Below are 26,294 nucleotides of genomic sequence, written 5' to 3'. Positions count from 1 at the left end.
TTTCTCTTTCTAACACCATTTAGATCATATTTCTCACCATGACAGTAAGGGAGACAACCATGTTCCCAAAAGCAAACAAATTTACTCTACCGTTAATAGCTGTTTGTTCACAAAACCAAACAAATTAACCCGAGGGATTAATTCTGTTTTTACACAGAAGATATTATGTTCCATAGAAAAAAATGAGAAAAGAATAAAGCACATGAGGTGTAGGAAAATAGAAGATAGGTTCTATGGAAAAATCTAGAAATCTAATGAGAACTTATATTTCCATTACCCTTTGTTGGTCGTGTTATTTTAAAATCGTGTAAAAAAAATATGCATAAACAAAAATTGAATGTGTACTAACACATTTCAGGCGGGTATCTTTTGCGCTGGCGGACCGCTGGCGACGAGCGATAATAATAGTCCCGCGCAAATTATTTTTATTTATTTTAAATCGCTATATCTTCGAAAATAATAAAAATATTTTAATGAAAAAATTTCTACATACTAACTCATAATATATATAAATATAGCTATAAAATGTTAACTGCCCATTAATTTCCTTTCATGTATATTTCTTACTCTTCTTTTCATTACTCATTTACAGAGATGTGCTTTATTTCAAATAAATCCATTTCAAATGGAAATGCAAAATGCTAAATGGGTATTTTACATTTTGCATTATGCTTTTCTAAAAACCATTTTAAATGTTTTTTTGCAACATTCTTCCTACTATCTCCACTGATCTTTTTTTCATAAGTCCCAAATATCAGTCGTTCCTCAACCTCGCTATGAGAGATAATTTACATTTTTCAAGTTGCTCCCTGGTAGGAGCCCTGGCAATTGAGTGATACCATTACAACAAATACTGATTCAAATACTGAACATGGGGCCATGATGCTGCAATATTAAATGTTAGATAGATAGCAGTTTCTATGTTTTTACGTTAGGCAACATTTGTCCCGCGCAAATTTTTTGTGGTTTCATAATCTGTAGTGGTGGTGTTTTTGGATTTACCATCATGTAATATGTTTGTTCTACATTGATGTCCATTATTAAATGACAAAATTGTTTAAAAATTCTATAATTATTTTAATTGTTTGACCTGAGAAACCATTTTGCATTTTCAATGCATTTTGAAAATAGGTATTTTGCATTTGAAATGCTTTTCTAAAAACCATTTTGCATTTTCAAATGGAAAAGTTTTGACCCATTTCCATTTTGCATTTCAAATGGTTTTGGGTACCCTTTTTGCACATATCTGCTCATTTATAATATTATGAAGTTTAAATCATGTTCTACATTTGTACAATGTATCTGTACTATTGTACTTCAGTGTGTCTACAGAACATTTTGATACGTAACTTACCTCAAATTACTACAGTATGTCTACAGAACATTTTGATACGTAACTTACTTCAAATTACTACAATGTGTCTACAGAACATTTTGATACGTAACTTACCTCAAATTACTACATTTTGTCTATATAATATTATGATGAACATGTCAACACAACTTCTAACCTAATAATTTAAAATACTGCCACCATGGGTGGAACTACGGTGGAGACTCCCAAGGAGGATATTGTGATTCCACCTATGACGGCAGAATAACACCCATGCGAACACCTCGGCACAGGTTCTCCTAGTGAGGTGTTCACAGAACATTACTACCTAAGCTTCAATCATGTATCTTATACAGTTGCATATCACATTTAATTCTACTACCACGTTTTATATATGGAACATCTATCTGTATTACTTGCACCCAATGTCAATATGTATACCTATAAACTGTATGTATAAGTGAATAGATACATAAATAAATAAAATAAAAAAATGACTAACTGAAAAATTACTTATTTCGTTAATCTTCAAACTTATTGCTTATCAAGTGTCAGGTATTCAATAATAAAAGGTCCCTTTATTGAAATGTACACGAAATACTTGAATATAAATATAAAAATAATTGTATTGTGATTTGATAATTTTGTACATATAGTTGGGACCTTTAGAAAGAGATTAGCATATAATATTCATACAAAAACATTGGATAGTTTATTCTTTTCTGCCATTGAAATGAAGCCGGCGCAAAAGGTAAAAATACCCTTCCCGTCCTTGAGCAACAATCGACCGAACGGGTAGAAATGCCTTTCCCGTCCAAAGTGTGTTAAATTGCCGGAGTGACTGCAGTGACCAGACAGGAGGTTGCCTCCCACAAATAAATTTCCTTTATTTTTTCAATTTTATGTATCATAAGTAAGCATGCTGAGGACAGAATATTTAAAAATTTGGCGACAACCTCATTATATCCCGATTCTGTAAACAATCTTTGGGCTATCTGTATTCTGTAAACCATTGATAAAATAATATGTCTCTTCTTGCAGGACAAATGTGGTGATGAACTACACGGAGGTGGAGGGCAAGGTGCGAGAGGCCACCAACGAAGAGGCGTGGGGGCCCACCGGGCAGCTTATGCAGGAGCTTGCCCTGGCCACCTTCACCTACGAACACTTCCCGGAGGTCATGTCCATGCTGTGGCGCCGCATGCTGCAGGACAACAAGACACGGTGGCGCAGGACTTACAAGGTATGGGTGTGAATTTCACGGAGGTTGAGGGCAAGTTTAGTTCTTGTAAGGGAATGTTAAACTATATGGAGATTTAGGGCAAAATGTTCAACGATTATTTAATGAACTTCATGGGGTTTGAGGGCAAGTTTAAACTCAAGGGAACGTTAAACTACACGGAGGTGGAAGGCAAAGTGTTACTGTCTTACTCCAAATAATGTCAGAAATCTTGAATATGCCAGAGGTCTGCGGGGTTAAAAAGGAATGTTTACTTATATGGAGCTGGAGGGCAATGTAATGGCAACTACATGTGCCGTAAGAGGTAGTGTTTGTAAAGCCACCAATATAGAAGCCTTGATAAAATTAATTGTCAGGGTCTTTTTACCATTCTCGTAAACATTATGAAACATATTACGATGATACGTGTATAATGAAAGCCTTCGTACATAAATAAATATAAATATTGACACTCTCAAAATGCCTTTGTTTAATATGCTATATGCTTTGCTGTTGCTGTGAATGCTAGCACTGATTATCACAGCCATAAATGTTTGTTTTGTTTTTAGTTTTACTGTGCAGGTACATACTGTATTTTCGAAATTGTTCTACATATAATAATTATTGTGTAAAGACTTGCAGGTAAGAGGCACGTTTGAATGTGTTTGTGCACACCGATAGTATTGAAAGATTTCGAACAAAGTTTTCAAATCAGTTTGAAATACCCGCCAATACTTAAAGATGCTGAGTGCATAGCGACGATTATCAATTTTGTTTAGATTTAGACTTAGGACGGGTTGTTTCGGAGAATTTGAACAATTCATCAAATTTCAACGTTCATTTTCGGGTTCTGTGAAAGTCCTATTCAAGTTCTGTTATTATATCATTGTAGGCTAGTTGCTTGACAAAACTGTAATCAAAACAGAACTTGAAAAAATCTTTCACAGAACTTGAAAATGAATGTTGAAATTTGATGAATTGTTCAAATTCTCCGAAACAACCCGTCCTTACTATTCAATTCATCAATCATTTCATTCTTCAGCTTTGAACAAAATTACTATCAAACTAGCCGTACCCCGCCACGCGTTGCTGTGGCTCAATCTGTCTGCAGATAGAGATATAATACCGTGTGTTGCTTTTACGTCCAACAGATGGCACGGATTCATCATTAAAATAAATGGTATTTATTTTCAGTGTTTGCTTCTTCTTGCATACCTGGTACGAAATGGATCTGAGAGGGTGGTAACGTCTGCCCGGGAACACATATACGATCTTCGATCTCTTGAACACTACACACATGTCGATGAAAACGGCAAAGATCAGGTAATGATTATTGTTGTTTAATTATAATTTTCTTCAAATATTGACCTAGTTTTTAAATTAAAATCAATATAATTTGGAATATACCCGCTACAACTTTTCTAGTTTCCAAGTGAAATCCAAGAGTTGTGAGAGCTTTCTAATTGGAGGAAAAAACAGATGTAATATTAGTGATTCCTGGTTGAATGCTTCTGGTTACTCCGTCCCATAGATAAATTGATAGGCTTGCCGTAACATAAAATCTGGGTATCGTTTCGACCACCTGGAAGCAAAGTACGTGACCATATTTTTGCCACCAGGAGGGTTTGAGAGTGCTTTGATAAACTATGACATCAGTCGTAAGTTGAGCACGATAGAACTTACATTGAAATAACCAGACCCTGCGCAGAAAAGTAAAGTTCCTAAAGCAATGTGACGGCGCAGTCTATTGTTGGACTTTTCTGCTCCGGATCTGAATGGCGTAGCGACGCTAAAATTGAGTGAGTTGGTAAATTATAACGCATTTGTAAAAGCGTCTTAGTTAAATAGTGTAACAAAATATTCAATTTTGTAAACAAGCCCAAACTTTTGTTTACCCGATTTGGGATTTGTAGTTTTTTTCGCAGCTAGCAATTTTTGGTGATTATTACAATGCGAGTTACCTGTGTACTGTAAGATTTAGGTTTATTAGCAAATCACAGAAAGAGAGACGGTCTCCGCGCAACTTGATTTGTTCCCATTTCCCTAATTGTCTGGTCTGTCAATTTGAATGTCTCCGTTCCATACGTACATAAGTATACGGCTTCAGTTATTTTAACAATCTTTTTAATTCTGACTCTTGATTTGTTGTCATGCCTATAACGCTAGAGAGTTTTGCTCTGGATCAAAGGGGATTTATTTATGATACGTTTTATTATTTATTTCGATGGCCTCCATGGTTGAGTCGTTACGACCGTTAGCTAAGAAATGGGAGGTCGCAAGTTCCAATTCTGACACCTGCAATAATTTTTATTTGATTGATTTGTGTTAGGTCACAATTTATTCATTCAAAATAATGTATAGTATATTTGCATCACGTTCCATAGTGGTAGATACTCTCAGTATCGACCTGCTGAAAGACCACCGTTCAGAATCGAATGCTTCAAATAGCTTCGGCCATATTTGGTGATCAGATCTGAATAGCCATAATAATCTCCTTCCCCTCCCCAATATCTTCAACCTCGCAACATACCTCAATTGAGGATGCCGTAGTCTCATTGGCTCCAGACGGTTGGGAGCAGTTGGAACTATAAAAAAAGTCAATATAATAAGAATATTTTATTTTATATATATTGTGTAATACAAGCAATTCACCATCACTCTAAAATATAATCATATTATGTATATGTTTTTGTAAAGTGCCAGTAATCTAATTTTACCATTGTATAATTTACAGGGTGTCAATGTTCGCCACAAAGTTAGAGACCTGATTGACTTCATCCAAGATGATGACAAACTCAGGGAAGAGCGGAAGAAGGCTAAGAAAAACAAAGACAAATATGTTGGTAAGTGAACTAGTTTTGCCATTTTGCGAGTAATCTGTTTTTGGGTATACCGTACTTAACACAAATAAAGTAAAGTCCCTAAAATTACGCTTATATAATTTTTCAACCGATTGCCGTCGCGGCAGGGCTTTCGAATTCAGATATTGAAAGTTAATTCACAAAAATAAGACATGTTTCTGTGGAAATCGAAATCTGCCGATTACTATCGCGGCTGGCCTGCCAGATTCAGATTGATGAGATTATAATACAAATTAGGATGATTTATAATATAAATTTAATCGAAATAGAAAGTTTACAGCGTTATACCTCAACAGCCTATGCCTGTCAGATTAACTCTTTGCACGCGGCCGTATCAACTGTTGTTACGGCAAAAAGTCCATACTCACACGCGGCTGTATCAACAGTTGATACGGAAACTTTGACGGCCGATATTCCAGAGCTCTTTCGTCATAAATGTATTTCTTGCTCACTTGGACATTCGTAGAACTATCACGATGCTGACATCTACAAGAATTTCTCAAAAATAAAATTGTATTTCATAAAAAAAGGTCGATAATCAAGTGCGTCTCTTCGCGCCTTTTAGTCCTTTGGTTTACATTTTTTTCAACGGATGGCGTTAGTACTAGTATGTCGTTCATAACTTTTCATAACTAAAAATGATAAGTGATCATGGTGTCCCACTTGTGTCTATCAACGCCTAATTACACACACGCCGAGTGAATGGCGGGACCACATTCAAAAGATACGGTACGTCTTTGTATGAAAATTTATGTTTTTGTTTTTATAAACATTTAAGAGTGTTGACGACACACGAGGATTTGTTTTCATATTGTGGAGAATAATCTGTTCTGTCTATATAGTCCAATAAATCATGCCAGAATGCTATAATTTGACATTTAATTGCGTGCATAGGTATTTGAAAATATGTACCGCATACGGGTATAGATAAAACGGAGCAAATTAACGCGTTCAAAAGGTTAGTAAGATGTATTTTTTGAATTTTTTTAAATTCCGAAATTTCGTTTTGGAACACAATGAATTTTGAATTACGAATGAAAAAACTTAAAATTATTGTATTATTATAGTGGAGTTAAATTGTTGAACCCATCCCCCGTGTAAAGGCATGACGCCGACCCAAACTGAGCTAATCCACAAGTCTCCTGATTCTCTACCACTGAAGTTGACTGCCGGCCGCTCTGATCTTGGCGACCCTGATACGGTCGCGCAAGTTGGAGCCCTCTCACCCACGCTGGCACCACAATGCCGGCAACCCTAACAACCATTAAATTCCATGCTGCCAGTGTTTCCTCATCGAACCTGGCACATGGCCCTGGGATATTCAATCCATTTGTAACTATGACAATTGTGCTAATAATAATTTAGACACGATTGGTCGCCAGTTTAATGCAATAATCTCACGTACAAATTCAACCACTCTAGGGACATTGTAACATTATTAGTAAAAGACAATGAGGATTGCTTTGTTATTGAATAAAAGAGGTACGATGATTAATATTATATTTATTCAAATAGAGCTAGAGACTCTCAAATAACAAGATTAGCATCATCTCAAGGGGTGTGCGACAATTCGAAGAATTGATCGCACGGAAGGAATTTTAAAGTAGCAATAATAGTTAAAAGTGTGACATTGTGTATAACATAAAATATCTGACCTGGTTCACCGAAATGGGCGCCATACAACTCTTAGGAAAGAATTGTAAATAAGTGAGAGATTGGCATGATGACCAGCGATTAAATATAACTAGCTATGTCCGCCATCAGCGTCTCCCGTGAAACATGTCGACTGGAGCAGTTGCCCGTATCACATCAGTTGGTGCGCCCTCTCCGCAAGGCTGTCCGATTGGTACTGGCTTTAGGAAATTATCTCTTCTGCTTCCTTCTTTCTAAAAGCCCATAGAACACCATAGACGAAGGTGGTCTTGGATGGAGTTTGTTAAAGTTTGTTTAAGTTTGTCTTAAAATGGTAGCGGGGCAAAAGTGAACCGCTACACATTAATTTATAGAGTCTCGTGTTAGTTTGCTTGATAATAAATATTTGTTACCCTTATCATTCTTTTATTTGAACTCCCAGTGGGTTGGCAATTATTGAAATTCATCTCTTATAGCTAAAATTTTATCATTACAAAGTTGACAAAACTATTTATTCACATTCATATACCATATGTACAGCCGCAAACAAACCATTCATCTTAATATTTTAAAAGCGCCATCTATGAACGAGCAGTTTATCAATAATTTTAAGTTTAACCTCTCAGACAAAGACTTTTATTTACTGTGTGTTCCTTTGAGAACTGTCAAAACGTGAAAATGTTTGTGTTATTTACGAGTTTTGCTAAAAGCTTCATAACTCACGTTTTGGGAAACGTAGCCTCATTCTAAAAAATGTTTTGGAAAGATTATGAAATCCACTATCGTATTGTGTTGTTATACGTAAATATTTGCGTTTCTAAATATACATTTTATGAAAACGTAAAAAATATGTAAAAATTGCTGACCATTATTTCAAAGCCGTGAAAAATGTACTTTTTTCTGAGTATCATAAAGAAATAACACTTTATATATTGAAGAAATATAATTAAAAACTATTAGTCATCTCAAAATATTAAGCGTCCAAACTAAAATATTTTTAATAAATTATTTAGAAACGCAATAAATTATGAACGAAGAAGATGACAGATCCAATCGGCTTAGATAATGCACCTCTACGTTCCATAGATATTCTTGAATACAGACGCGTAGCGTTATTCATTATCGATACTCTGTTTTTTAAATCATGGCAATCCGTATACTAGTGATGGAAATAAATCGATTTTTGTAAAATCTCGCGCGTTTATGTGAAAAGACGTTCTAATGTCTTGACCGCTATTATCATATTTACGTCTTTTGACGTTCTAATGTTCTGAGTGGTTAACCTTACAAATTTTTTTTTGGTGAATATTTTGAATTAAGCATTTGACAGAATTAACTAAGTTTTACTGTATTTGTTGGCTTACAATTTGAGCGTGTGTTTCCAGGTATGTCTTCAGACGCCATGGGAGGTGGGGGTGGGGGAATGGGTATGGGTGGAGGAATGGGCCGCGGAGGAGACTACAGCGACCAGGGCTGGGACACTTCTAGAAAGGTGCCGGCACAAGGATGGGGTAAGAGTCAACTTTCATCTACCCATAGAATAAACAAGACCACTAGAAATGTCTCCTGTATAGATTTGAATGGAAACCAATGCCACTACTGACTTATGGTTCTGGCCCATTTAGCACGAGTTCTGCCTCTCACACTCGCTTGGCGTTGTATATTGAATTTCATTATGATTAACAATCAACCCCTTGAGATATTTTACGTCAGGAACTTAATATTTAATATTTGCTCGCCTAGAAATAGCAACACTGACGTGCATTTGATTGGTCAAGTGTTTTGAAGGGAAGGGGTAGCAGCTGGTCAGTTGGACAATCGAGCGCTTTCTACAGCTCTCTTAGGTTTTAAACGTCGTAAGGGCCAGTCATAGATACTGTACACTCACCTGTCTTTGAATTTTGAATTCAACTCGTGCTAATTTAACTGAACTTCTGAAAGTGTATTTTAAAATAGAATCAAAGTTACATAAAAAGAAACCGATGCCGTAGTTTTTCAAAGTCCCTTTGTCCTGGCTGCAGTAGAACAATGTGAAGACTAAAGTTAATTTAATTGTTGTTTTAATTTATTCAAAGATCTACTCTATGGATACAGTAGAACCCCGTTAATTCGAAAAAACGCGTAATTCGAAATTTTCGAAAAAAAAATTTCCGCTGAAAAAATTTTTCATACAAATTTTTTTTAAATTCGTAATTCGAAATTTATTTTTGTCCGCGCACGAAAATTTGTTCGTGTAATTCGAAAAAATTTGATTTTTGCGAAAATAAATCATAATATTTCGTAAATCTGAATCTAAAAGTCAGCCGTTTCGGTAAAACGCCGAATAATGTATTTTTACGTGGTTATACATCGTCCTAATTAGTATTATTACTTTGTAAATCTGAATCGATTTACACTGGAATGTCGTATTTTTTCAAATTTTTTTTGAATATCCGAGTTAGGGCCGATAAAATACATTTTACGCGGATATATGTCGTAGTTTTACGAGTTTACGCCAAATATCTGAATTTAATGGGTTGGCCGCGACGAAACTCGGCCGCGTAATTTCGATTTACGCGTAAATATATCGTATTTCATCACCGCGACGGAAATCGGACGCGAAATTTCAATTTACGTGGAAATATATCGTAGTTTTACTAACTTTACTTCGAATATCCTAGTTGAAAAAATACGGCGCGACGGAAATCGGCCGAAAAATTTCGATCCATGCCGAAATATGACATATTTTTACGAATTTACTTCAAATATCTGAACTTAAAAGGCCAGCCGCGACGAAAAACTGCCGACAAAATTCGATTTAAGCGGGAATATATCATATTTTTACGAATTTATTTCGAATATCTGAATTTAAAGAGCCGGCCGCAACGGAATACAGCCGCGAATTCTCGTTTTACGCGGAAATATATCGTATTTTTATGAATTCAAATTCAGATATTTGAAATAAAGGGCCGGCCGCGACGGAAAATTACCGCGAAATCTCGATTTATGCGGAAATATACCGTATTTTTACGAATATCTCAATTTAAAGGGTAGGCCGCGACCGGAATCCGCAGCAGAGTCTCGATTTACGCGTAAATATAAAGCATTTTTACGAATTTATTGCGAATATCTGAATTTTAAGGGCCGGTTGCTACGGTAATCGACCGCGAAAATAAAGAAATAATTGGTATTAATACGAATTTACAACTAAAATACCACCCGGATTTGAAGAGGCGGCCGAGGAAATCGATTTTCGGCGTATTTTTTTTATTTTATTTTTTCATAAAATTTCGAATTACGTGGGAATTCGTTAATTCGAAATTTGATTTTTGATGTCCGCTGGATTTCGAATTAACGAGGTTCTACTGTATGATGTTTCACAGAATTTGAACAATTCATCAAATTTCAATGTTCATTTTCGGGTTCTGTGAAATTCCTTTTCAAGTTCTGTTATTATATCATTATAGGCTAGTTGCTTGGCAAAACTTAAATAATAACAGAACTTGAAAATCTAACTAACTAACCATCACGCCGTTTACCGCAGGGGTAGGCAGAGAGGACGGACCGCTAAATAACTCGGTCTTCGCACACACTCCTTGCCTCATTCACATTCATACATCGTCTCATACATACTCTTCTATTGTTCTGACTCTTGACATGGCCCGACTCAAGTATCTGATTCACTTGGTCGTGCCATGTCTTCCTCGGGCGTCCCCGACTTCTGCTACCATTCACATTTTATGTGAAAAAAATTTTCAAACTTGAAAATCAACTTTGAAATTTGAAGAATTGTTCAAATTCTCTGAAACAACCCGTTCTAAGATTTAGAATCAGTAAATTAACTTCCAATTTCGTCCACAAAGAGATTAAAAAGCGCAGAATCATTTGCTAAAATATAGGTCTCCACACGGGGCATTTTTATAGCTAATGAGATAGTTTTATTTATAAATATCCCAGTGTTTTATGTACGTTTCCATTTCCCAACTCCTGAGGAGCGGTGTTTTCCCAGTCGGCCATTAACGAACTTAAAACACGATAAATAACTCCCGATTGAGCTAGCGTGGAGAAGTGTAAGCATTTAATAGTTTCTGCACGTAAAATTCCCTGTATGTAACATAATACTGCATATTATAACATCGTTGGTTTACACTCAGAAGACATTAACTGTAACTAAGTAATGAAGTCAAATAACACATTGTTTATAGCTAATTGAGCATCTCAATAGTCACTCTTTGCATATATGTATTATGTGGATCACGTAAAAGATTTATTCCAACACCATTCCTAAATAGAAGTTGTATTTTTATAAACCAGTCAAATCGCTGTATTTTTTTATTTATGTTCTTTTTTTGTTTTTGTTTCTTGCATGTATTTTTTAATGTAATTTTATTTTTTATTATTTCTTTCTTATGTTTCAAAATTGTCTGTCATCAAAATTGTACCACCTACATGTAAAAGCCCTCTGGGCGTTACATAAATAATACCGATAATTGTTGATACAAAATCACTAACACATTTTAATGACTTTTGAAAATGGGACAATGTGCACAAATGCACATAAAAAAACCCTGAAATTTATACCTAAATATCACTAAAACATTTTCGTGACCTTGCAAGACAAAAAATATTTTCACTCCATTACACAATGTTTGCAAAAAGTCACTAAGTGCAGATTTTATTATTTTTTTCCTAGTAATCAATAAAACAAAAAGTTTAAATCCCACATAAAAACAGTTGTAATAGATGAATAAAAGTGCTTTTAAACAAGTCGACTTTGTCATTATTTTAGCTTAGATGTAACTGATTTAATTCGACTTTGTCATTATTTTAGCTTGGATGTAACTGATTTAATTTGGCTTTGTTATTATTTTAGCTTGGATGTAACTGATTTAATTCGACTTTGTCATTATTTTAGCTTGGATGTAACTGATTTATTTCAACTTTGTCACTATTTTAGCTTGGATGTAACTGATTTAATTCGACTTTGTTATTATTTTAGCTTGGATATAACTGATTTAATGTAGATGAAACTAATATACGAAATCGTGAACTGTCTCGATGATTCATCATATCTAAAGATTGCATTTCATTGCCCCGAACACAATGCCAGATCGAACAACATATTTAGAATACCATCCAGTAAATCCAAATACATGCAAAATTCTTTAATAGAATGTATCTGTACAACTCACAATGCCTTACGCGATGTAGACATTTTCAACAGTAATTTAAAATCATATAAAATGCAGCTCACTAAATTGAAAACTTAAAATAATGATTAATAAAGACTAATATAACAACTTAATCGCTGGTTAAAATCAATCGTGTATGTTCTGTTACACCCTGTATATTATGTTGTATTTTTTAATGGAACCCAATTGCTCGGATCAGTTATTGTGACTGGTAACTTTTGTAACATCCATTTTAATGATTTCAGGCGAGGATGACCAATACGATGCAGAGAGGGAGGATTCTGAAGAAGAGGGAGGTGGCGGCGGGGGCGGGGGGACTCACAGGTCCAACAGCTCCCACCACAGCAGTTCACACAGCACTGCGCAACATAGGGCCGGTAATACCAAGTAAGAATTGTTTTCACTTTGTTAGGTTATGTCTAATACTTTGATCGCATTTGTAGTAAAAGCATGGTGCTTGACGCTGGGCCCATAGCTGGTTTTTCACATTCATTTTGTTAGGTTATTTCTAGTTCATTGATCGCTTTTGTAGTGATAGCATGGTGCTTGATTCTGGGCCCAGAGCTGGTCTTTCACATTCATTTCGTTAGGTTTTGTCTAATACATTGAGTACTTTTGATGTTAGTGCACCGAATGCGGTTTAGTGAAGTCTACATCTGTGTTTTTAAATTGAACCTTATCACTTCCAGAGTAGAAGCGTACAGAGACGCGATAGAGACAGCGCCCACCCGCTCCAGCAACAGCGACATGCGCGATGGTGTGCGCCCCATCAGCAATGTGACCAGCGGCAGCAACATCTCCCAGGCCCCCGTCATCTCAGTGGCCCCTGTCACCTCAGCGGCCTCCGTCGGCTCCCCCGGCGTACAGAAGCTGAACGTCACCACCGGGAGGTCCCCCGCCAAGACTAACACCAAGGGCATCAAGAAGATCGATTTAGGTAAGATTGTTAATTAGTTTTTCTTACAAGCAAACATCATCAGCGTCTAGGAAAATCTGTCAGGCGACAGGCAGGATGTCTTCTGCTGTTTTCTTTCCGATTCCAAAAATTGGGGGCCCAATGCAGTTCACCAGAGTACAACATTAAGGACGGGTTGTTTCGGAGAATCTGAACAATTCATCAAATTTCAACGTTCATTTTCAAGTTCTGTGAAAGATTTTTTCAAGTTCTGTTTTTATTTCAGTTTTGTCAAGCAACTAGCCTACAATGATATAAAAACAGAACTTGAATAAGTCTTTCACAGAACCCGAAAATGAACGTTGAAATTTGATGAATTGTTCAAATTCTCCGAAACAACCCGTCCTAAGTCAGATAATAAAGTTAACATGTGGGGGTTCACCAGAGTAGAACATTAAGTCAGATAATAAATTATGTGGGGGTTCACCAGAGTACAACATTAAGTCAGATAATAAATTTAATATGTGGGGGTTAACCAGAGTACAACATTAAGTCAGATAATAAATTTAACATTAGGTAAACACTTATTTATAAAGAATCTCTATTCTACGTTCCTTTTGTTTTGCGAAAACCTCTATGACCCTCTTCTATGGCCACAAAATTCCCTAGATTTCTTACCTTTTTTCCAAAAAACTCCCTTTCTCTCTTTAAAATTCAAAACCCCTAAATCTGGGGACTTCTCCCCAGACACAGTATCACTGCTTTAAAAAACTAATCACTCATCTCAACAACATGTCGTAACTTGTATCGACGAAAGCTGTAGGTGGAAAAGAGTAGATGTTAAATTAAAGACACAATATGGACAACAATATCACACATGCGTGTTCCCATTTAACATGCTTCTGAAGAAACCATTCCTTATGATGTGGTGGTAAAAATTTGGAAGCCATCCATCTGGTGGTAATATTGAGAAATAATTTTATGTACCTACACATTTTTACTGTTCACAGAATATGCAAATTAAGTAAAATTCTTAATCACAATCGAAAACGAATTGTTACGAAAATAGGCATAGTCACTTTGCAAGTTACACACGCATAGGTGCATGTTGTAGGAGATCTTGGAGATTATTATAACCGAACCGAGTTTCGTGCTGTGATGAGCCATGTCGCCAATTTTGTAGGTTGTTCGGCGTTCGGGAGCACTTATTAACTGGCCACTACCGACCCGACGCCTCTGTGTTTTTTTTAATGCTGTGCGGATGATCTGTTTTAGGTCTTGAAGATAAACATGTGATTTAGAAGAAGGAAACACAAAAGCCAGCAAGTTATTCCACAGACAAACTGCTGAGCACAAGAACGGGTTGTAAAAGTACGCTTTCTCATCTAGAAAATGTCAACTGTGTGCAAATGTTTTTACGTGTTTTGACTGTTTGTCGGTACCGGAGAGATCAGTGACACTAGTTCTTTGAACAATCTTCTGTTAAAATACCAGTAGGACAAGAACAACATTCTTACCTGACTAATTTTGTTCTAAAGTTTACGATCTGTCCAATTTTTTTGATTTACATGTGTTTGGTAAGTCAATGTAACTATGGGAAGGTCACCAGCCGAGAAAAAATATCAGGTGTTTTAGGAATTTAACAAATTAATGAAAGTGTTTTAATATTATTTTTTTATGATCTCAGGCGCAGCCGCCACATATGCGAAAACTGCCACAGATTCTAGTGGAATCAGCGCCAGTCCTGATCTCTTCCAGACCTGTGCACCCCCCTCTCCAACCAGGGAAGATGACTTCAACCCTCGGTGAGTTATGGCCTTGTTCATTATTGATATCCTCCATCCATCGTACCACCTGGGTCTCTTCAAGCCCACCAAAAACTCTCTTTTGCATTCAAATACCCTCAGTAGCCCATTCCACAAATGTGCAGTTTTACAAATGAACATTTTAAACATTGTAGCTGCCTGCTATATAAACTGTGTTATCTGGACGCAGAGTTAATGATAGTACTGGTCTGCATAATAGGTTGTCAAAGGAAAAAACTTGAGGGTGCATAAAACTGCTGGTTTGAGCAATTAGGACTCTCGTGTCATATACAAAATCTGTTAATACCATAGACATATGAATATTAGTAGACCTGCCCTAAGTGATTATAAGCGTATTATCCCCACTCCCCATACCGGTTCCATTGGAGCCGGCTGTGCTCGCGTATGGCCTCAAGTGAAATTTGAAAACGTGACGTCATCATTCTTGTGCGAACTATGGTCGAGGCATCATCGGTTCATTTTACGAAATAACACAGCAAAATGTTGACTTGTACTATGAAAACTTGTAAAAATAGATGTGAAAAAGAGAATAAACCCAATTATCGTATTACATTCCATATATAAGCATTATTTTACTTTATTTTAAGCATATTCACATCGTATAATATGAATCAGTTGTTACTATCACATCGAGAAACGTCTGGACGCGAAACACAAAGCTGGTTGGTTGCTGGGAAGTAAATTATGAACATTTATAAAAGTGTCTTAACTAAATACTTAAACGAAATATTCGACTCTGAAAATGAACCGAATTTTTTTGCCGAATTTGGACTTCGCAAATTTGTTCATAACGTGGCGAGTAATTTGCGCTCCCATGTAAAAATGTCTATTCATTCCAAAGCAGATTTTACTTTTAAGAACTAAATGGTGATATTATAATGCGAGATGCCTATTTACTGTCAAATTGATTTATTGACGAATCACAGTCAGCTTCACTCCCTTCGTTCTTCAACAGTTGATTTTACCCCTCGCCATTATCTTCTCGTCTATTAATTCCTATGTCTGTGGTTAATACATATTATTAACTGTCGATGTTTTATCATAAAAATAGAGGCAACGACACACCGAAAGATAACCATGACTTTGGAGACTTTGCCGGTGCCTTTGGGGGCCCAGCGGCTCCCCTGGCTGCTTCGGGACCCTCGGACGAGTTTGCAGACTTCAGCAGCGCTTTTGTTGCCGGGAACACCGTGCCTCGTAAGTTAATCTTATTACCCGTTACTAATAATGACAAGAATAGATATTTGGATCATTTATCGTTCAAGGCATATTCTGCCAGAATTTGTGTGCATTGTGCTTTGCAATAAAATCCAAATAAATGGAACATTTCTGAACATACCCAAAAACTAATCACAAAATTTTTAATGCAAACATAAAATGTTTTATTCCAACAGCCCAGTGCTTTGTCTCACTTATACTAGCCTGACATAATAGATCTCAATCCCATTCGTACACACAGTTTTGTATTGGAAATTTAAGGCTCGATTAGAGTAATATTTGATCACGAAACATGCCCAAAAGGCACATCTGGAGTTCTTCTTTACTCTATGATTCTGTCAAACTAATTAAATTTTTCCTCCAGCCTCTTCGAACCTATCGTCCCTCGCCTCGATGGACCTGCTAGGAGGTTCACCGATGTCACCATCTTCTGGCCTCCTGGACCTGACGCTGAATGCTCCTCAGATGCCCTCGTCCATGCTGCAGCATCAGCAGAGCCAGCCACATCTCATGGAGCAGATGTCCGCCCTGAACATCGACCCAATGGAAGGTAAGCAGTAGACCAAATAACTTTATTAAATCAATGATTTGAAGCTGATATTTTGAGGTTAGATAGGCTATTTGAGAGTTTGATGAAAAAGATATATTTGGGATCAAAATGGTGATTGAAGTAAATAGTGGAATTAAATGTTTTTGAGGACATTTTGAACACCTCATCTAAGCATAAAATTTGTTTCGCAGAATTACATTTTCATTTCACAACAAAGTTCATTTTCAAGTTCTGTAAAGGTTCTATTATTTTATTATCAGCCAGTTGTTTCACATACCTGAAATGATACCGGAACCTGAATAGAATTTTCGCAGAACTTGACAATTAACTTTTAAATTTGATGAATTGTTAAAATTCTTGTCTATGAAACAAAGCGCTAAGTTCACATAACAGCATGTGATGGGTCAAAATCAAAACCTTTGTATACACGGTGTCCAGAAATTCGTAGTACAAGAGGGAAACTGGTGAATCTACAACACATTTGAAGTCAATTTTGTGGTAAGTATAACTTTTCTCGATTTGAGCTTCAGTTTTGAGTAAATCATGTTGGAGTATCAGCTGTTAAAAATGTCTTTTAAAATGTGTCAAACCCAGTTCCCAGTTTTTTTTTTAAGTCGAAAGGAAAATTGATAAAATAAAAAAAATTGGTTCTCTATGTAATGTGATTCAACAGTTTGCTTGTCCTACGAGTTTTCAGACACAAGTGTATAAATTCGTAGACATTTCTGATGGCAGATGAATAGGCATCTTGTATAAATGTATGCATTTGAATTTAGTTATTTAAATTTTCCTAATCTGGGAACGTTTGTTTTAACTATCCCGCCGCCAAGTGGGGGAGTAGCTAGCACCCAAAATTACTATCCTCCTTATATTAGCTTAAATACTTGACATATCATTTTGGTATTTTACGTATTCCTGCGCAAATACATAAGTTACCATTAATAATTGACTGAATAATTGGGATTTCTATAGTTTAAAAGCTCATAAGACAGAAAAATGGTTGGGGTCGTCCAAAGATATTAGAAGAACGAGATGTGCTATGCGCAGTTCGTACTGAGTGGAATTGTTTTGCCGAGTGTCGCCGGTTTTGTTCACCAATACTACTGCACACCTTCGCTTGCGCTAAGGTATCCGCACTAATACATAGAACAGATTTCTGTGCGTACACGTCCCGATACCGTTCAAAGTACCCTAATCAGGTAGTACTCCGGCTACGGTCCGGCGGCCAACATAGCATATCTCGTTCTTCTAATATCTTTGGGGTCGTCGGAAGACGCACTTGGTTACAGACGTTTTGTTTGGCATCTTGGCCTGTCAAGAGTTAAAACAATTTTTTTTTAAATACATCTAGATCTGCTGCTACTTTTGTGTTTTGACTGCATCAGTTTAGAGTGGAAGATACTACCAGTATCGCCCTGGTGTAAGACCACCATTCAGAATTGAAACGTTGCTCCAAATGGCTTTAGCCGTGTTTAGTGACTAGATCTGAATAGCCAGGTACTTCCCCACCTTCCTCTTTTCCTTCCCCACTTACCTTCAGCCTCACAACATCCCCCAATTGGGGATGCCATAGTCTCACTGGCTCCAGACGGGAGCAGTTGGGACTCTTGTGAGGTATCACTATAAAAAAAAAAAAGAAGTAGAATGTAAGATAGTTCCAGTATTACCCTGGTGAAAAATATCAATCAGAATTGAAATTTTGCTTGAAACATCTTAGCTACCTTTAGTGGCTAGATCGGAATAATCAGATTCTCTCCATATTCATCTATCCCATTTTTATAGCTTTATGCTAATGCCCACCGGCCCTACGCAATTGGGTCTCTTGTGTGTTATTATTATCACAACAATTTAAATTATTCTTATGTCAATAAATTCATCAAATGAAACCAATATTATTGACATGATTAGAATGTATCTCGTGATGACTGTATACATTTTGGTTCCATGATAACTCCTCAAAATGACAATTCAACACACCTTTAAAAGGTGATATAAAGTCATTAAAAGTGATGATAAAAAAGTAGGTCACATATGTAACCTATTTAACCTAGTGATAAAAGAGGTTAGTTTTTTTTCATCGCCTTTAATGATTATATCACTCTTTGAAGGTGTGTCGAATTTTCATTGTGTTGAAAAACGAAAGCTCAAATCAAAAAAGTTAAACCACAAAATCAGATTCACAAGTTTCCCGCTTGTACTTTGAGTTTCCGAACACTTTGTATAAGTTAAGTTATAAAGTAACCACCAATGTGGATAGTAGCGGTCTCGAATAATGTTGGAAATAATTATTGATGTTTGTTCAACAAAACTAACTTTATCTCTACTATGGGTGATTAAATGCTGCATTCTTGTTCAGAATCATTAAAAATACACAAATTGAAATTACGCCTATTATATCATTTTCACAAAACATTATGGTCTGCAAATCCAACTCATAAACGCCATGAAAATTTTCATTAAATATCTCCAGAGGTACAACCAAAGATATTAGAAGAACGAGATATGCTATGTTGGCCGCCGGACCGTAGCCGGAGTACTACCTAATTAGGGTACTTTGAACGGTATCGGGACGTGTACGCACAGAAATCTGTTCTATGTATTAGTGCGGATACCTTAGCGCAAGCGAAGGTGTGCAGTAGTATTGGTGAACAAAACCGGCGACACTCGGCAAAACAATTCCACTCAGTACGAACTGCGCATAGCACATCTCGTTCTTCTAATATCTTTGGGTACAACTAATGCCATCCTCACAGGGTATTTTTAACATAGTGTTTTTGCAGACGTTTACTCTAAGCTCCGACTAATCTCTTTGATTATCTATTAAAAAAATCCTATTCTTTAAAATGAAGGATCGCACAGGAAAGCGCCTACAGCCCTGAAAAATATATTCTTTCTCAGACTTTCTGCATTTTCTAGTAAACCCGGTATATCACATTACTTATTCTCCTTCAAAGATATTACTAACCATTGTATTTTTCAATTTTATATTTATTTAATTATTAGATGAAGTCCCTGACATTGCCCGGGCTATATTCTGCTTTAAGGGGTTGGAACGGAGGATTGGAGGGGGGGGGGGGTAATAAAACTAGATTTGAATAAAAAAAAACAACCCACAGACTCTCTTCCTTATCCCGGCTTTCCAGAAAATTTTTCAAAATTAAACAAATCAAAAAGTGTAAAATTTCATTGAGACGTTTCAGAATTCTGCTTTATGGGGTGGGAAAGAGGAATGGGGGTGGATTTTCGAAATCTCACGCATACAGTGACCTTAATTCCTGTTTTAAAGGTCAAGTGTGCGAAATTTAATCAATCTATGTTGATACGAGTTTCTTCTCTCCTGTATTATCTTCAAATTACACTTTTTTTCACAAATTCAAGCTTTTCTCTAATCTCACTGTTTCCCTACTGGCTTTACCTTCAATTCAGGCTTTTCTCTAATCTTATTGTTTCCCTACTGGCTTTCCCTTCAATTCAAGTTTTTTTTTCTAATCTCACTGTTTCCCTACTGGCTTTCCCTTCAATTCAGGCTTTTCTCTAATCTCACTGTTTCCCTACTGGCTTTCCCTTCAATTCAGGCTTTTCTCTAATCTCACTGTTTCCCTACTGGCTTTCCCTTCAATTCAGGCTTTTCTCTTATCTCATTGTTTCCCTACTGGCTTTCCTTTCAAATCAGGCTTTTCTCTAATCTCATTGTTTCCCTACTTGCTATCCCTTCAATTCAGGCTTTTCTCTAATCTCACTGTTTCCCTACTTGCTTTCCCTTCAATTCAGGTTTTCTCTAATCTCACTGTTTCCCTACTGGCTTTCCCTTCAATTCAGGCTTTTCTCTAATCTCACTTTTTCCCTACTGACTTTCCCTTCAATTCAGGCTTTTCTCTAATCTCACTGTTTCCCTACTGTCTTTCCCTTCAATTCAGGCTTTTCTCTAATCTCACTGTTTCCCTACTGGCTTTCCCTTCAATAACACCCATTTGTCAAAACAACAATTATTTATTGTTTTGCTTTTGAGAACATTTAAAAACTAACACATTCAAATATAAACAAATATCTTAAAAGAAACTACCTACTCCAATTCTGTTACAATGTAAATATTATTGAATTGATGATTCTTTTACATAGTTTTGAATATATTTATTAGATAATTTAACATTTTTTAAAAACGGTTTCTGCACTTCTCCACAAGTTTATTTTGCAGCTCGGTATTTTTTTAGTTATCGATTTAATTGACAAATCGATTTTTATTTTTATAAAGAAGCATGCTATTTACACAAATGCTTCTAAAATTTTCTATTGTGAAGTTGTTTTCTGACAAATAAATAAATTGTCATGTCTTTGAAATTCTTACATTTGAAAATCAATTTCACCTGTACGAACTTCTCAGAAAATGGTATCAAAATTAACGTTTTATTACGGCAATGGTTTCCTCCCTGGCTTCTGAGTATAAGTTGGTTGATAAATTGTCACCATCTGTTTTATTGTTTAGTAGCCTCTGAATTAAACCAAATAACGAGTGAAAATGTGTTTTACTTGAACATGGACATTTTCTTACACGCTTCAGCATTTAAAATTGACTTTGCCGATTGTAAATCAATTTGAAGCTCTTGAAAAGTTAAGAGGAATGTTCATTTTAAGTTGCCATTGATCCATGCGGCATTTGCGAACCGGGTGATTTGCGCGACAATTGGCATTGGTGATAAATTAAACAAAAGTGACATTCGTTTTGCAATGTCCATCCCCTCCCATTCCTTGTCCCGTTTGAGTGTGGATCATATTTCGTTATTTAAATGTGCACAGTTAAGACTTGGGGACACAGTGAGTGCTATTGGAATTTCAGGAAAAGCCGAAGGGGAAGAGGAGAACGAGGGGGAGCTCCCCCCGGCGGCGGAACGCAAGTCCCTGTCGGCCGCCACCGCCACACTCCTCCAGGATCTGCGTTCCCGCCCCTCGGTCAAGTCCGTGCGAGACATTTGCCTGCTCACAGCGGGCATGCGGGCCCTCAGGGCTCTGCTGCCAGGCCCCCTCACCACGCAAAGGCTCTGCGGGCAAGATAAGTCCATTATAAACTGGCCTCAGTACGCTGAAACCTCCTATGCACCCATTCTCAACAGCCTCATTGAGAAGTTCAACTTCTGCTGGCCGCTGCCCGGGGATCGACTCGACGAGAACGTCGCTGACTTCTTTATCGTCGAGCACTGCTTCGAGTTCAGCTTTGAGATACTCTCCGTGCTCTGTCGCCAGCTCAAAACTGCGGAAAAGAGTCAGCTACGAGGCATTGTCGCTTTAATTACCAGCTACATGAGAAGCGACTGCTTGCTGGCCGCCATCATTGACATTTCCTCCATGGTGCAAGACGAAGAAATCAATCTGAATACATCGGCGTCCAACTTCTCCCAGTGGCAGCAATATGTGCAGTTTCTCGTGTCAGTCCCCTCCCGGGTGGCCAACCGGCTGCAGAGTGATTTGCCCGATGTGTTTGTGCCAGAAGCGTACTGTCGCTACCTTGTCTTCAACTACTGTCGCGCCATCGACTTCATGGCCAGCAGCTGCTACCACGTGGACGCCGCATATATGGTCAAGTTCAATGCCCATTTGTTGAGTAAGATAATAGTCAACTTCAACGCCTTCTGCCAGTCGGATCCCATTCTGGACATGATCGATATCTTCGTTTCGTGGACTGGTTCCATGGAGCCACTGGCTTATTTGCGGAGGAGGCTGATCCAGAATACTCTGGATATCATAACCCGCCCGGCTATTGAGTCCCTCGCTGTCATGCTGATGCAGAATGTCCAAATAGACTATCGCCTCAAAACTTACCACACCTCCCCCCTGTGCAACATCCTGGGCAGGGCCGTCTGCACTAATAAAGACTGGGAGTATGTCCTCTGTACGAAGATCCCCCTGATGTGCCATTTCCCCGCTGAGAACTCTCTGCTTCTAGAAAACCTGATGGTTTACCTCTCCCTATGCATCGAAGAAGAAGATATCAAGAAACCGAATAAGATGTCGGTGTTAGCCCTCAAAGTTTCCGGTGCCTGGGCCAGCAAGAATGGTCTCGCCAATTTGCCTTTCCATCACAGAATTTATCTTTCCCAAGCTCTTATTTTATCTGTCAACTATTTGACGCACATATCGCGTTGCCAACTCGACCATAACTACATAAATGTCATTCGCGAGAATCTTTATGGGGGGGTCCCCTTATATTTAGAGTCCTCAGATCCCTTAGTCAGGTGTGTGGGTATGAGCACGGCTCAACTGACCCTCAATACTCTGGCCATGAATGAACCCAAATTTGAGAATAGACCAATGCTTGAGTTTGATTTCTCCGACCTCGGAGAAACATCTCATGTCCATCAACGGCTGAAGAACTTGACCAAGAAGTGCCTTGTCGATGTAAGCTATGTACCGAGTGACGAAGATTGTAAAGTTTCTTACCCAGATGGTGACGAGATTCTAAGAAACGTCGGTTTGAAATTATACGAGTCAGATGATTTCAACGCAGGGTACGCAATTAGGAAAAATAGAAATGCTAATTCTGAAGAAAATCCCCGCCCCAAAGAAACTGAACAAAAAGTAATCGTCCTTCCGCCCGCTCCTTCTGGATCTTCTGTTTTACAAATAATAGGAGATTTAGAGTTGGATTCCGATGATGATTTGGAACCGTTTGACATGAGCGGGGACTTGCCCAGTTATAAGATGAAAAGGCCCAAATTCTTGAGAGACCTGAGAGACTGCCTTGTGGAAACTGACGACCCTGAAGTATTTGCCGAATGTTTGGACACAGCCGAGGATATGATTTACGCACAGTTGCCTAATGATGATAGCCAGCTCGCCATCGAACTCTTGGACGTCCTGATGCACTTGGATAAAAGATTCCCCGTGGAAGAATTCACAGAGAAACGGTTGTCGGCTTGCATCTCTGTCGTTTGCGTATTCCCCGTGCACACTGCCGAACACATCTGCCGGGAGTTCCACTCCCCGGTGGGAAAGTATTCCGTCAACACTCGCCTGCTATTCCTCGACGTTTTAAGTGAATCCGCCGGTCGTCTATCTTTCTCCAGCAAGTCCAAAGCGGAGCAGGCCAAAGCCGCAAAGGCCCAAAGCAACAAGCCCACCGTTAAGGTGAAAGAAGAGATACCCAGAGCCGATGTTATCCGCGAACGCCTGATGGCCAAAACCAAATACTACCACTCTCGCTCTCAACACCCTTTTGCAAAAGCCCGGCGTAACATATATTGTAAAGTCGCCAAGAGTTTCTTCTATCCGCTACTGTACGGCTTTGGCAAACACCAGTTTACGCTAAAAGGTCACAACATGGCCAAAGATTCTGACAACCTCCTGCTTCAGCATTACTTGGCCGCAATTGCTAGGCTTCTCGTCGCCAGCAAGAACTGTCCCGACGCTCCAAAGTTCTGCCAAGTAGCGCTGGAACTAGTTTGGACACTTCGCTACAACCAAGATGACAATATAAGACTGGGGGCCATGTCTATACTTGCCACGGCAATCCTTCACGTTCCTAGTGCTGTTCTTCAAGCAACCTGCATGGAACAGCTGATGGAGATGAAGATATGGCTCACGGACAGCAGTTCCCCGCACATCTCTGGGAAGATGCTAACGGATAGTCAGGCATTTGCCAGAGCCGCTTTGAACCTCCTCAACAATTACATGGTCGACCTTAATTCGGACATGTTGCTTTGATGTTTCTTCCAATCGGATATCCTATTTCAGGCCTGGTTCCGTAAGTGCTTCGAACGTTAGATAGATAGATCATGTTTATCGTGAACTTTAAGAGAATTAACATTTTTGTGTTGGAAAAGGGTATGCAAAGTAATTTCTTTACCAATACTTCAGTGATACACATTGCCGTTTTTTTTTTCTTAACAATATAGTATTATGTATTTACTGGTTTAGAATGTCTTATGAGGTTTGGTTTTGTTAGGTGAAACTAGGAAATTGATTGGTTCCTGCTTAAAAAGGATAGCTATTATTTTTCACAACGAATTTTGTATTTTATTACAACCAAAAACTCTTTGAAAAGATGGTTTAACTCTTTGTACTCCGTAAATATTTATTAATAGGAAACATTCGGCGACATAAACAATGGGGTATACATTTTATTGTTAAAAAAAATAAAAGGGTTCTTTTACAGGTATACACATGATTCTATTCAGTTGTGTACAGTACACACTTACGATTGGTTGTGGGTTTGCTCTGTTTTTCATACATATCAATAATTATGCATTAATTTTGTTTGAATATTTTTTACTGGGCAATAAATATTCTCACTCCATCAGAGACCAGGCTCAATGGAAAACTCCATATTTTTGGAAAAGGTCCCAAGCGAGACTGTGGTCTGCTCGAAAAGGGCAGTAAAAGGTGGCAGACGGTAAATCAGTGAGTACTGTGACACGTGACATAATAAGCCACGTATGCATTTGTAAGACCGCTTTCTAAAATACCACACGTTAAAAAATTATAAAGATTAGAACATACAAATTTTTCATTTATCGACATTCTTATATAATAATAAAAATATATCTCTTAACACATCATTTTATTTACTGCCTAACAAAAACAATTTTTTTCTAATTTTCTAAAATTATTGTAATTTTTCCTCATATTTTTACATTACACTCTATGGAGCAGTTGGTATACCGTATAAAAAATAATTTCGAGTACAAAGGATTAAACTAGGTCAGCAGTGTACTTTATGAAAACTGTACTTTTGTATGAAAACTGTATTTTATGTATGGCCATATTTTTTTTCTTCTGTGAGGCTATATTTTATCTGAAAACCGTAACTTTTGCACCTTGTGAAACATGTAGAACATTTTGCTCATCCTTTGTATTGATTGATACTGACTAAAGATGGGTTGTTTCATAGAACTTGAACAATTCATCAAATTTCAATGTTATTTTTCAAAGTCTGAAAGTTCTGTTATTATCTCAGTTCTGTGAAGCAGCTGGCCCATAATAATATACATAATAACAGAACTTGAATAGGACTTTTACAGAACTTGATAATTATTGTTGAAATTTGACGAATTGTTCAAATTCTGTGAAACAACAAGTCCTTATTATGCGATGATAAATAATTTTTGTTAGTGCTACAGTAAATGTTACATTTTACGCCAGAAACGTGATCTTCACAGTGAATCAATTTAGTACTAAACATATTTAATATCATTCTTTCAATGTTAACTTTGCCAACGGTTTATTTGTCGATAGATATGATATTTATTTAATTTTATACTATTATTGGTGTACATTCAATACATTATAAATAATTTCCTACACTTTTAATATTTATCCAACCCGTTTTTTATCAAAACCGTTAACTAGTTTTTTTTTTTCAAATATTAAATGCATAAAAAAATTTAATTTCTGAATTATAATTAATTCTTACGTGGAATAGATTTAATATTACTTGTTGACAACAGATCTTTTAAAATGCCGTGAAAGAATAATTTTATGAAGCTCACAATTATACTTTTTTTTAATATTGATCTGCTATGGCCCAGTATATCAGTTGATTTTAAGCTCGGCTCGATTGTAATGTCGAGCTTAGCACGGCCGTATATAGGTTGTAAGC

General features: G+C 37.3%; 1 protein-coding gene across 1 annotated transcript in view; it reads left to right on the top strand.

Moving 5' to 3' along the window:
* lqfR (clathrin interactor lqfR) overlaps positions 1-26,070 on the top strand; it is a 38,211-nt gene extending 12,141 nt beyond the window's left edge. The window contains exons 2-11 of the mRNA XM_089646966.1: positions 2,375-2,576; positions 3,747-3,875; positions 5,287-5,395; positions 8,431-8,556; positions 12,462-12,603; positions 12,906-13,153; positions 14,799-14,916; positions 15,989-16,134; positions 16,520-16,705; positions 21,540-26,070. Coding sequence (XP_089503092.1) covers positions 2,375-2,576; positions 3,747-3,875; positions 5,287-5,395; positions 8,431-8,556; positions 12,462-12,603; positions 12,906-13,153; positions 14,799-14,916; positions 15,989-16,134; positions 16,520-16,705; positions 21,540-24,400 — 4,267 coding nt within the window. The 3' untranslated portion in view covers positions 24,401-26,070. The remainder of the gene's footprint in view (positions 1-2,374; positions 2,577-3,746; positions 3,876-5,286; positions 5,396-8,430; positions 8,557-12,461; positions 12,604-12,905; positions 13,154-14,798; positions 14,917-15,988; positions 16,135-16,519; positions 16,706-21,539) is intronic.
* The last annotated feature ends 224 nt before the right edge of the window (positions 26,071-26,294 follow it).

This window comes from Hesperophylax consimilis, chromosome 25, assembly GCF_061612785.1.
Source record: "Hesperophylax consimilis isolate HC1 chromosome 25, BYU_Hcon_1.0, whole genome shotgun sequence".
NCBI lineage: Eukaryota > Metazoa > Arthropoda > Insecta > Trichoptera > Limnephilidae > Hesperophylax > Hesperophylax consimilis.
The sequence above is the reverse complement of the archived record's forward strand: the minus strand, read 5'-3'. Positions and strand labels throughout refer to the sequence as shown.